Source organism: Epinephelus lanceolatus, chromosome 6 (genome assembly GCF_041903045.1).
Source record: "Epinephelus lanceolatus isolate andai-2023 chromosome 6, ASM4190304v1, whole genome shotgun sequence".
Lineage (NCBI taxonomy): Eukaryota > Metazoa > Chordata > Actinopteri > Perciformes > Serranidae > Epinephelus > Epinephelus lanceolatus.
In genome coordinates this window covers 25345462-25358497 of record NC_135739.1, presented here as the reverse complement: position 1 = coordinate 25358497, position 13036 = coordinate 25345462, and the positions used below count along the sequence as shown (strand labels likewise).

At 41.1% G+C, this 13036-nt stretch overlaps 1 protein-coding gene across 7 annotated transcripts in view; it reads left to right on the top strand.

The window, feature by feature from the left end:
* The window catches only part of ptprsa (protein tyrosine phosphatase receptor type Sa), a 259574-nt gene that overhangs the window by 151009 nt on the left and 95529 nt on the right, over positions 1 to 13036 (top strand). For all 7 annotated transcript variants that reach the window (XM_078168857.1, XM_078168856.1, XM_078168854.1 and 4 more), the window contains one exon: positions 12553 to 12741. In XM_078168857.1, coding sequence (XP_078024983.1) covers positions 12553 to 12741 — 189 coding nt within the window. The remainder of the gene's footprint in view (positions 1 to 12552; positions 12742 to 13036) is intronic.

Genomic DNA, 13036 nt, shown 5'->3' with positions numbered 1-13036 from the left:
GAAAAGCAACGTTTTCTTCTTCATTTTATTCTATTAAACAGCCACAGCCACCCTCTGTGTGTGGAGCCCCAAAAACGACACTAATAATCACTAATACGTATTTGATGGCTAGAATAGAAACTTAATTCATGAATTTAATTTAATGAAATCACAATTTGTTTCATTTATTTCCTTAAAGCTATATGTAATTCAACTTTGATTGAAATTAGCAGTTAGATTTCCTGCATCTGGTTCCTATTTCCCTTCACGTTTCTCATTATGTTTCATTAAATTTGTGCCAGTATTTTGATCCCATATGATTTTGTTGGATGACTGAGAAAATGTAAATCAGTTCGCTGCCATTCTGCAATTACTGCTGTTCTGAGTATGTGTATACGCACATATATTCATATTAATGTGCAACTGAGCAACCAGTGCAGCTGGACATATGATTAACTTACCCACAAAAGTTTTAATCTTGAAGACAATAAAACAAAAAATGCAAAAAAATAAATAAATAAATAAAAATAATGCTATATTAATGTGCAGGAAACAAATCAACAATCCAGACTAGGATAGTGTAGGTGCTCCACACCTAAGCAGGGGATGAGACATGGGAAAAAGAGGTGCTTCCTGTGGAGACGGTGTGAGTGACGACCTTTGGAGTGGCCCAACTCATGCATAAAGAAGAGCAAGGGGATATGGCCTGGACCACCAGCTTCATGCATATACATGAGACACCAGCCCAGGTGACTGAAGTCGTACAATGCGGAGGTCATGCCGTGGGCCCTGCAGAATTGGCAGAGTTGATAAGACTTAAAGTCCTGCGTGCTTCACAAGTGCCGTGCCTATGCTTCCTGCGGTGGAACGTAGATGGGAGGCTTAACAGCATGATTATTAGTATTTCCTGTGATGAGATAAGTGTAGTGTGTAATAAGTGTTAAACTAGGTATCCAACACAATATGTAATCAAGAAAAATCTTCTAGAACCCATGACTGAATTATATAAATAATGTTTGCATTGCATGCGGTTCTTAGTGACATGTGAGGTGTGCTTATCAGAGGGACAAACAGAGAACAGGAGTGTGAAGGAAATAGCAGTCAGAGAGAAGCCTGTTGGAAGATGCTATCCAGGACTTCTTCATGATTACAAAGCTTGTGTTCTGGAGTGCAGCCCAGATCCTACTGGATTCAACAGCAGCTGCTCAAATTTAAAGAACATTGTGCTCCTTGGCCCTTAAAGGGCAACACCACTTCCAACATGTGTTGCTCTAGCCTCTGTCTTTCCCTTCGGCCCACAAACCCATACACCCACATTCTCTGTTCCATCCTTCTATTGAAACACATGGAGTTCAGCTGAAGCATCGCATCTCTGTGTGAATGGGGGCATCAGTGGGTTGTTACAGCTGAAAGGGAAATTGTTTTTTTGCACAGTGTACTGCATGTGTTTTCCTTTTCTTTCTGCAGGTTCCTTCTATTTACAGAGTAGAAAGTTTGACCAGTCACCAATTTCTCTGTCAAATGCTGCTCTACAGCAGGAAATTATGGTAAAATTGCAGCTGAGGTCTTCTGTTGTCAACTTTTTCTTATAACAGCCCTGCTTGTTACCCAGCTTACCAGCATTAGAAGCACAACCTCCTGGTGTTGCCATCTTTTTAAGTGACTTTTTTATCTAATACTCCAACTGTTCTCTCTCTGGTGAAGGCCCACATTCTTTGGGACCCTTACTACTATGTCTGCTTGTCATCTCCAGTTGACATTAAACAATTACCAGGCAGTCTTCGGACTGGCCTTCATTTTTCCAGCCACCACATATTCATAATTGTTGCTCTGTTCACCAAAGGTGCCTCCGAACGTGTCATTAGCAGCTTAGTGCACTAAGCTAATGGCCCACCAAGACAATGACCTCATGCCTCAGCCCCACACATCCACCTCCTTCTAAATCCTTTTTGCAATTACTGCCAGTCTTTGTTTTCAGGTTTTAGTATTTGTTTTGGGTTAGATTAGTTGCTTTGGCAGAAATGGCACAGTGCAGCAGCTCAGCCCTCTCAATCCGTTGTTGTTTTGGCCTAAAGTTGTTTGGGAAGCTTAGAGAGGCCTTTGCTCCACATGTCAGGAGTACCAAGTCTTGACTCTCACGAATGTATAAGCCCTGTTAACCTCCTGTTGAAGCAGTGGTTTTGGCATTTCGGTCTCCCATATGGAGGCAAATCCATGTCGACTTTTTTCATACATGACAACACTGTCCGTAATGGATCTTTTTTTTTTTTCTGCTCAACACAGAGGAAGCATGGCTGTAGAATGGTGATGAGTTGGAAAATATTGACACAAGGGAAGAGCAGCGTTCTCAGAGACCGCGCAGGCTGTTTAAATGATGAATTCGAAAAGTTATTTTGCAGTCGAAAGACTGCTCATGAATCCAACGTCATTGCCAGAATTATGAGGTATGCTGCGCCTCAGTGAACTGTCAGAGCCCCCCCCCTCCAATACACCGTCTCATAAATGTTATCATTAATTAGGTATGACATAAAGTTATGCTGCCTAGTTACATCGTCTGACAGGATCCAAGCCACTTTAGTTGTTTTAAAAAAAAGTTGTATTAAATAAGTTGAGAAGTTTTGGCTCTAATGCAGCTCCTGTGTTTTTTCCCCACACGCTGCAGGGGAAAATCCCTTAAGAAAACATGTCTAGCAACCAGACATTGGCTCAGTCACAGCAATTTCATTATTAAAACATTTCATTTCCTTGTGAATGGGAAGTGATAATTAAATGTGAAATTTATTACACCGCTGACTTCATAAGAGCACAGGACACTATATATACACACATTCATATACCGTATGTAAGAATGCAGACAGCATTCCTATGTCTAAGATCACCATAGCTTTAAAAACATGCTTTATCTGTTAATAGCATATATGGTTGCTTTGAATTAATACAGAGAGGAATGTTAAGAAAAAAAACAAAATGGACAGATTTCCAAAGCAATTTCCATGCAAAACCACCTTTGATGACAACATGTTAAATTGCAAAGGTGGTTAAGTGTATGCATGAAAGGGGCTATATACATACCATTAGTCACACAATGTTCCAACCTTCATTGGCGGTTGTATTTCAGGAGAATAAAACCGAGCTGTTATACATTACATTCTCTCTCTGGCTCTCAACTCTGTAATAATGAAACAACAGAAGTCCATTTTGAGAGACTTGTACAGCAGCATTGCCACCCACACCGTGTGGTAAACTGACGTCAGGTTTCAAGGTGCCCACTGAGCCTCCGCACACAGTCCCACCCTCCCAAACACATGCACACACGTACTTACAGAAACACACACTCAAAGCCACCCACCACTAAACCAGACCTGACTGGTTGACGTTTCTCTACAGTGAGGCATTTCCTTTAATGGCCCCGGCCTCATCCCCTGTCTCCCCTGGAGTTCGCCTGTCTTACCCCAGACGCCTCAGGAGCCTGACAAGACAGGGGAGGGAGAAGAGAGCGAAAGAGAGTGAGAGAGAAAGGGAGGGAGGGAACTCGATAAACTTCCACCGGTTGAGACGGATAAACAGAATTTTTTTTTCCGTTTTATGTTTTTTCTTTCCTCCACCTCTTCCCCTCGCAGGCAGGGGATCTTTGGAGCTGTCCTAGACAATTACTCCTTTCTCTCGTCTGTGCTGTGTCTATCACAGTGGCTCACCACATCAGGGAAACAGCCTGTATCCTATATTTTTTCTCTATTTCAGACTGGACCCTGGTTCCAGCATTGAAAATCATCAGTAGGAACTTGTCAGAAAGCCTTCTCATCAGCTGAAAAACATGCTTAGATAAAGTAATAAAGGATGAAAATATATTGTGCATTTTTGTGTGCAACACCTTGTGGTGCAGCTTCACTCTCTTCGCAAGTTTTAATGAAAGTAATATATTGATTTAGCACAAATCTTGATTCAAGACATGATGAGGAAGTAAAGGCATGCTGTGCTTTGATCAAAGTAGCTTCAAAAGTACACATCTCTACTCACATAAGGTATATGAAACTGGCTTAGTGACAGATATACTTTTCTGTGAGGTCACTGCAGCAGAAGTGTGTTTATTTCAGTATCAGCCAAGTGCTGTCTGAGTTTATAGGGACTGAAATATCTGCAAGCAAATTATAATTTCCTTTAGTCTTCAAAACATGTTGCTATAAGTGATTAAAACACCACATACAACACACAAGGAGCTCCTCAAACCTTGCTTGGAAGCCTATTTTTCTCAAAATGTAGCAGCCTCTGGTATTATATGGACAAAACCTGTGTTTCCTTTTTTGCCTGTAATGGACAGGAAATGGTGCCGTGCTATTACCCTGCTCAGTCTGAGGGTGAAAAATGTTTCTGCCTAGTGTTATCTAGAAACAGGCCTTTCTTTACCTGGTTTGGTTCCTGGTGTTCACCATGAATTCCTCTTTGCTTTGATTCTTTTGGCTTTCACGTTTGACAAAACAGTGGTCATAGCTGCTGCCTGTGGTGGTTGCTGCCATTTGTTCTCTAAAATATCCCCCCTCTTGGCTGCTATCACTGCCTTTCTTTGGCAAACAAGCTGTCTACTTGCTGTTTAGCTCAGTGGTGATAATAGCTTTATGGATGTGGCCTAATATGGGCTGTGTTCGGAATTGGAGGTGGTGTGGAAAGTGTTTGCAAACCGCCAACGGTCAGAACTGTCAAAGCAGTCAGTTTGAATGCCAGAGTAAAGTTCTTGTCACTCTCTTTGTCTCTTTAGCCACTTAAAGTATGTGGGATATAAGCAATACTTAATTGGAATACCTAGCTGCTTTGGAAATCAAGTCTGTGACCTAGTCCTTACAGGACATGGGTGTCATCTGCATACACAGCACACAAACAGTATAAAAAGGTAAACAACAAACTTATAGTGCTTACAAAAATGGTCTATAACCGACTTTTTTATTATTCTTTCTCAGCCTCAGGGACCGAGGGGTTACACAGTCAAAGAACTGTTACCGTAAATTTGAAAGTAAACTGCAAAATGCATATAAAATTTCAACAGGAAAAGATAAAGCAAATAGATGGTTTACCCTGTGGGGTCTTCATATGGTCAGATGCTGACCCGACAAACTCATTTTGCAGTGCAATAAGCAATGCTGCAAACTTCTGCCTCACTTTCATTGTCCCTCCCACCTTTTTCAATCTTTCTGCCTCTCTCTCGCTTCCTTTGTCACTCTTTTCCTTTGCCCCCTCTTCCCTTTCTTCTCATGTGCTCTTTCAGACTATTCCTCTCGGGTTGTATTTTGGAGATTTGGATGTAAATGTTGCCCTTGGTGGCTAGATGTGCGAAGTGTGGAGAATACCAATGGGACATCAGACGTCTTTCCGAGAACAGAGCAGGGGGGTAGAGGTTGAGTGCTCGCTGTATAATAACCATTATTCAGCTGAGATGGCTATCCAGAGAGGGCTATCGGTGCCGGGGCCAGAGACACTGTGATTAGATTTCCCCTGTGTTGCTATTCTTCTCTGTCCCTGGATCTTTCGGTGTCACTGTTCCCCTGTCTTCCTTTGTATATTTCTCAAACAATTCAACAGGAATCCCATTGTTTATAAAAAAAATCTGGGAATGTCATAGAAAGATACATTTAAGGCTGGTAAATTACAGAATTCCATTTGGTTTGATTGGAAGATATCCATTTGGCTGTATACCATCATCACAAATCACCGACTGTCCATCACAGACAAGAAAGCTTCTAAGTGAAACAAACCAGTGTGCTGTTTGGGATAAAGACCAGAAGCTTGCACCTGGTTTCACACATTCTTTTAAATAGCTGATGGCTTTTAGCCGCTTTACTTCACAACACAACCAAGTGCAGACGAAAACAGATCGATGTCTTTCACATTATAAAGAATACAGGTTAATGGTCTTGGATGTACTCTGAGTTGGGAAACGTTTACTTCAAAGTCAGGCGTATGATCATTGAAATGAGAACAATTTAGAGTGAAAAATGTGCTCCACATTTATAAAAGAACCTTGTAACCTTGAAAATGTATTCATTTTTGTGTATGTATATGCTGTATATGCATAGACGATTCATGCACTCGTGCATTCTAGAAAACAGACTTCCTAAAATACAGTTGTACCCCAGCTGTACTACAGAACCTCTCTCTTTAACACAGGCACTTTTCTCTTTTCTCTGGCCTGCCTGTTTGATGTGAACAGTTCTGGCTGTGTTATAGATGCAGAGCAAATGAAACTACATTGTGTAGAGTCCCAGCAGCTGGGTCTGCCCATTAGTTAAACATCTATTTATCCCGACTGCTTTTATGTGTGTGAAAGAGAGCATGCTTTACTATTCTTCATCTTCTTCCACTATATTCATCATCCTCTCTTTCTGTAGCTTTTAATCTTAAAGCCCCAGTCCAGCCGGTGATATTTCCTGTTCAGTTAATGTTCTTTCTCAAACTGAGATTGGGATGTGGTAAATAGTCAGACATAATCCATAACCATGGCAACCAGATTACCATTCTAGTGTACGCGTCAAAGCGACAGCATGGATAGTGATAGCGATCATGAGTTATGAGGTGGAAGATTTTTTTCCGTCACCTTCACCTGAAGGAAACTTGACTGAATATGAATCTAACACTAGCTGGTGGTTGCTTGATGACTTAATCCCTTACATAGCCCACTGTAGTCTGTAGGTTTTAACTCACCCATACTACACAAACTCTAAGTTTTAAAGTGCTGTGCCAGGTCCAAAAACTGAAGAATCAATCCCACATAATCCCAAAATCGAAAGCTCACCATCTTGTTTCGCCTGTGACTCACACAACACTTCACCATATGTGTGCTGCAGGTGTAGCCAGTAAAAAAATACGTCCCAAATCCGCTTTACAAACTGTCCGCATCCCTTAAATCTTCAGTGTAGCCAAAATACAAGATAAGTTGACTCGCTAGCAAGCAACAACAATCACTTTTGCCTCTCAGACGCAAAGAGGCGTGACAGGACACCTGCCCAAGCTTGGAGGATGAATTTTGACGTGCAGCTTCTAATAGTTTTACGCCATCCTCCTGTTTTAGCAACAACCTTCTTTTTTACAGCTTTGAGCACAGAATTAAATTATATGTCAACAAATATTTGGCAAACAGTGTGGCTAATCAACATTGTCAGGAAATGACTCAGAAAAACATGAAATATAAAAAATGCCAGAATACACTGGAGTGAGGCTTTAAACTCTTTCTTACCTCCCTCTCTCTTTCTCTCTGTCTCTTCCTTTCCTTTGCACTTGCTCTGTCTCTCCCCCTGCAGCCCCTCTGTGGTATTAATGCACAGACCTGCTTAAAGCCTGTGTCTCTATGCTGTGGCGCTGGGTAATCAGTTAACCTGATTAGGCTGCTGATGAAATTAAATCATTTCAGTAAGTGAAAATAATAATATGAGTAATGGGTGCGGGGGACGGTGGAGCACCCTACGGCATTTGCTGCAGCCCCAGCCAGTCGGGTTTTTACCTCTCTTCTTCTCTTTCCTGCTCTAGCTCTTTCCTCTCTGTGACATAATTGATGGCTCAGAACAAGCACCTTTGAAGCCACTGTGTCAGGGATTTTGACATTAAATGAAAATGGATGACAAGTGCAGTATGATAATATAAAGATCAGTATACCGGATGACATTCTGACCATCACCCAGGACTAACACTGCCAGGGTTAGTGTTTCAGTTGCCAGTTTAGCTTACATGGTAGAGCAGAGCATTAACACACTGAGGTTTGGTGTCCTGTGTAATACTGTATAGCTTACTGGGTAAAACATATTATCAGCATTATGTAATTCTTTGTGTTGGTTAGTGGGTAGAAAAAGACATTGAAAATGGAAGGTGCCAGGGTTATCTATTTGTTGAGTAGGACATAGGTTGGAGGGACTGTTCATGGTGCTGTAAAGTACATTTTATGACACAGTTTTACATTGTATTTGCAAAAGTAGATTGTGAATGCTAGATCATTATGCTTATATATACTAGGTATAGCGCAGCAATAGGGGTTCCAAGGCTGTACTTTCAATTTTCTCTTGGACCATTCATTTATCAGTATACTATGTGTTGGAAAATATGAAAGCGCTCACTAAATGACATATCATAAAGCCCTTTTGTATAGAGCTGTAGGACTCTGGACATAGAGTTCTGACTATACCAGACCTACATTTATGAAAAAGAGATTTTTGGTTCAGTTGCAGTGAATCACTGGAAATGGGATTAGTCAGGAGAGTTAAATGAGTCTAAAGGACGGACCTTTTAGGAGGGCCACACTTAGCATGATAGAAAGCAGAACGCAACAGCAGGCATGAGTCTGCAGATTAACAGCTGGGCAGTGGCTAAGCTAACCAGAGGCTGATTAAAGGCTTTGCACCTGTCACTTGTGTAATGATATTAAATGGCGAAGCGAAATTAAAGACAATTATGGATAATGGTGGCATTCAAACCAACCCCGAAAAAACCAAAGAGAATGACAAAAATCAAAATCTAGATAAGGTCAACTAGAGTGTGTGAGGCTTGGTTTTGGAGTCATGCCGAGCAAGCCAGCTGTTGCCTTCATAGTAACCCTAGGTTACTGTTCCTCCCCTTGCATGACTTAAGAGCCAACTCCAATTAACATGCACTGAGCAAGTTGTGATCTTTGAAACCTGCCTTTGAAATCCTGTTTCCAAACTATCGTTATCCTGTGAGAAAATCTGTTTTCTTCAATACTGAAAACATGCTTTGTGTAGATAAATAGTTTCTGAACTGACTACCTACAGAAAGGTCTCAATCGTGCCTTTGCAAGGCCTTTGTCATTTCTACCTAAGTGCTAAACATCAAAGCAGTGTTTGGGACCAAGCTGAGCTGCCCAGGTGCCAATCATCAGCACTGACCAATGTTCGAATCAATGGGATGCATCAAAAAAAAGCTTTTGTGGCAGTGTCAAAAAACAAGCTGGCCCAACAAAGACGACAGGTAGCATGCTGGGAAGATTAAGATTCTCTTTAAGCACCCCCACCGTGTCTGTTAAAACAAAAGCACCTGTGGAGTAGTCAGAGATTTTTTTTTTTTTTGGTCCTTTGTTACCCACTGGGTGAGGGTTGTTTGAGATTCTTCAAATCTGGAGAACAATCATGAGGTAAGACTCAGTTGAATAGCTTATTAGATAGCTTATCTGTTTTTTGCTTCAGCGTTTGCAACGTGATGAAGAAAATTGAAAGTCAATGAATGTGTGTCTTTTGGATAAAACACAGAGAATCAAATGTGACATGGTACTTTGTGAATTCTTGGCACAATTAAGGGTGCAACTGCAGCATGTGTCTCATGGCTCAGTAGTAGGATGATGGTTGGCCTAAGTGACAAAAGCTGCTCCGAGCTAAATAAACAGCGTTTTTGTCATTGACCAATAGTGTACATGCTACGATTCTATTTGGCCTGTGAAGATTTGTCATCACAGAGAACCCCTGGTACACATCATAGAAAGGCAATCGCTGCACCATTATGGGCGTACGGCCCTTTGGGAATTCTAGGATACTATCATCCCATGTCATTGGTTGCCTTCCCCCCCTTCACAGTCAGGCAGGCTAACCCTGAAGTAACACTCCCTCGATGAGTGATCTATTTATTTTTGCATGGCCGCCTTTATCGACAGAGCCTGTAAGCTTCAGGGGAAAAGATGTTATCAGATTCTATTCCTGGGGAAGTAAGTAACCAGCATACATGCCATTTATTCAGGAACGGCTGCCAGTGCTGTATCAGGTCAGAGCAGCTGTAACGATAGCATCATCTCTCCATGAATTCGCCATCTTTGCTTCTTGTCTACTGCTGTTTTGGTTGGTTTGTTTGTTCGCCCACCTTCTCCTGCCCTCCCTTGCTCTTTCAGGCAGATTCCCTCTGTCAATTGCCTAATTTCATTAGTCTCAAATCCACTTACTCTTTGTATGTTTTCAGCTTCATTACTGTAGTCTGTGCAAGCCTCTGTCTTCTGTTTTCATACCATGATGGCAGAGTCAATGTGATGCGAAGCACAGACAGGCCTCACGAACATCAAATAATGTGTAACACCCAGAGAGCAGGACAGATCTACCCTTCACAGACAGATCTAGCTAGAGGGGTACGAGACTGCCGCACCTTTTATGGCATCTTATACATATATCATTGAGGACACACAGAAGAGGGAGTTTGTGAGAACATATTGGTCTGTCTTGTTCTGAAGTTTCTAAAGTGAAGTGTAGGCTTGCCATTTCTTTTCTAAGCTTCAGGGGAACTTGGTATAAAGAGATTATACAGGGGTGATCATTAATAATCGATGGCGAGGATACAGCACAGAGCCTAAAACAGTGTAAATGCCTGTACTTCTTTGAACCTAGCATTGAAATATTCATTGGGCCCTGCTGATGTCAGCCTAAGTTAGTAACCTGTCTGGATTTAGTTTTGAGACCCTCTGATTCTTCCCTTTTCCCCATATGTCATTTGTTGTCCAAGATTCAGTATTTTAAAATGTGAACACAAATGAACTCACCACTCTCCATACAAACCCAGTGCAAAATGTCAGTGCATGAAACACCACAAAGTTTTTTTTTGTTGTAATTTATCTTGGTGACTAAAGAATAACAAACTGTTAAGGCTAATTCAGGATACAAGATGCATCAATCAAAAATATCATCATATTGAAATTCCTACTGTCCTTTTTGATATCCTTTGAATATTTGATGAAAAAGATTAGAAGATTTTAAAATGGTTATCACTTTAGTCCATCATGATTTCATTGCTCGCAGTCTTGTTTTTATAAAGTGGAATATATAGTATGGCATAGCTTTCCATGTTCATTAAAGGTAGACAGAACAACCCTTCTTTCAGATTATACGACTCTAAAACTCCACTTACTGTTCCAATTTTGCACCCCCTTGCGTGTCGATGACAACACCGTGATGTCTGTTGTGTGGACATGAGGTCATCTGCTCTCCAGATGAATAGTGACCTCTCTTGTGCCACTGGCCAGCATCTTACTCAGTCAAACTTCTCCCAGTTGCAATGTGGCTTTGGGCTTTTGATGCATATCACAGCTCGGGGTGGTTCCCTCTCAGCTCTCATCATCTAAGAATGAGTCACTACTTTGGCTCCAGTCGGGGTAGATGTCAAGCGATTTGACCCATGGGACTAATTGCCCCAAGAGAGCAGGGAGTCTGCATACAGAGAACAGTGACCACAGAGCACACTACACTGTCGTCTCTTAACTGTGAAATAATGGAGCAATCATGCATTAGCATTAGCTGATTGCGGTATATTAGTATACCACAGCATTTGCTGGCTAGTGTGATGGCTCTTGAATAAGAGTAGCAATATTGACAACCAATGAGGCTTAAATCCAATCCTTATACACAACACTTGCACCCTTAATGGAGTGAAATCTAAAGAATAGATCTCTCAATTGGTTTTCAGTCCAGGGCTGTTGTTGGTTATAGTGTCTCAACCAAGTAATGGTCTTGCAGAGCTCTCCGTAACCTCAAATTGACTTGAGTGTCGTGTATTTTACTGAGCATGGTGAGACTAGATGGAGAAATCACCAGGATTACCAGGCTTTCCTTCTGGTATTACTTTTTACTCTATTGTCTCAGCCTCTGATCTTCTATTTGCATTTATAGCTATTTATTTACTACTTGTTATACCGAATATGTGCAGAGAGTCGGCATCTTCCTTGAGGGCATTTGATTAAGACACATGGCTCTTAATGGATAAGCTAGCGATAATGGGAATGCAGTCTGTGGGTATCTGGCTGTATAGGATGGTTTCTGTAACAATTACAGCCCACCTCATTTTCTGAGAAAGAGGAAGTCAAAGAAAGCACAGTTCTTGCTTCCCCTTGGTCTTTGTTCTGAAACCTCTACAATGCTTCAATGCAGCCCTCTGGGAGAGCCAGATTTGTAATGAAATGCTGTTTACATGTTGATTCAAGTCTTATCTCCTCTCCTCAGTAGGTTTATTCATTTATCTGGCTACTGTACATGTCTGGCTATAATCTCACAGTCCTAAGGTGCATTTTTCTCAGTGGTTGAGGGTAAATTGGGATTAAAAAGTCTCCTGAGATAAAGGAAAATACTGAATACAAAAGAATAATTAGGCTCTGTAGTCAGCCTTTATAATTTTACACTTTTGAGGTTATTTGGGTATGTGACTGTATGATTTCAAGATTTATGGTAACATGGGCACTATCCCAATGTATTAAACCATGTATTGAGTCATGAAAACTTTTGCAGTCACTTTTATGATTTCAGTTATGTTAATATGGAGTTAATAATTACAATTGGCAGGGTTTTTTTGTTATTTCAAATGTAATTTTACAAAGACAAATTTAAAGAATACACAAAGGTCTCTTATTGCTACATTTGCAAGGTGTCAAAAAGTCACTCAAAACTGCAGTGTTACAGTTAATGTTGTATTGGTGAATTGCTATTGTGTGGTTTGGCTGCCAGAAGAAATATGTGCATAAGGATTACAGCTTCTTTGAATGCTAACTTTTTTAAATCATAAAAGCTGGCTTTGCAAGTCAGAGGACTCACACCTCTTCTTTTCCTGTTCTTTTCACAGAGGACCTACTACCATTAGGCTTCCCTAACATAGACATGGGTCCTCAACTCAAAGTGGTGGAGCGCACTCGAACAGCCACCATGCTCTGTGCTGCCAGTGGCAACCCTGACCCAGAAATCACCTGGTACAAAGACTTCCTGCCCATTGATCCCAGTGCAAGTAATGGGCGAATCAAACAGCTACGCTCAGGTAAGGAAAGCCAAAGCATGTTGCTGTCTTTCCTGTTCACTAGCTTGAGCACTTGTTTGATTCCATAGGACATTTTTGGTAGTAGACAACATGGATGTTTTCGTGCTTTGCAACTGAAGTGGTTTCACTGTCTCGTCTTTTCACTTCCAGGTGGGAGCTTTTTAGGAACTGAGTATGGTTTCAGTTCACCAAGGGTTCCGAGAATTTATGTAATTCTTATATTTAAGAAATGAAAATCCCCTAAAGTGCAGATACAACACAATACAACAACACAATGTGATGACCCAATTAAACT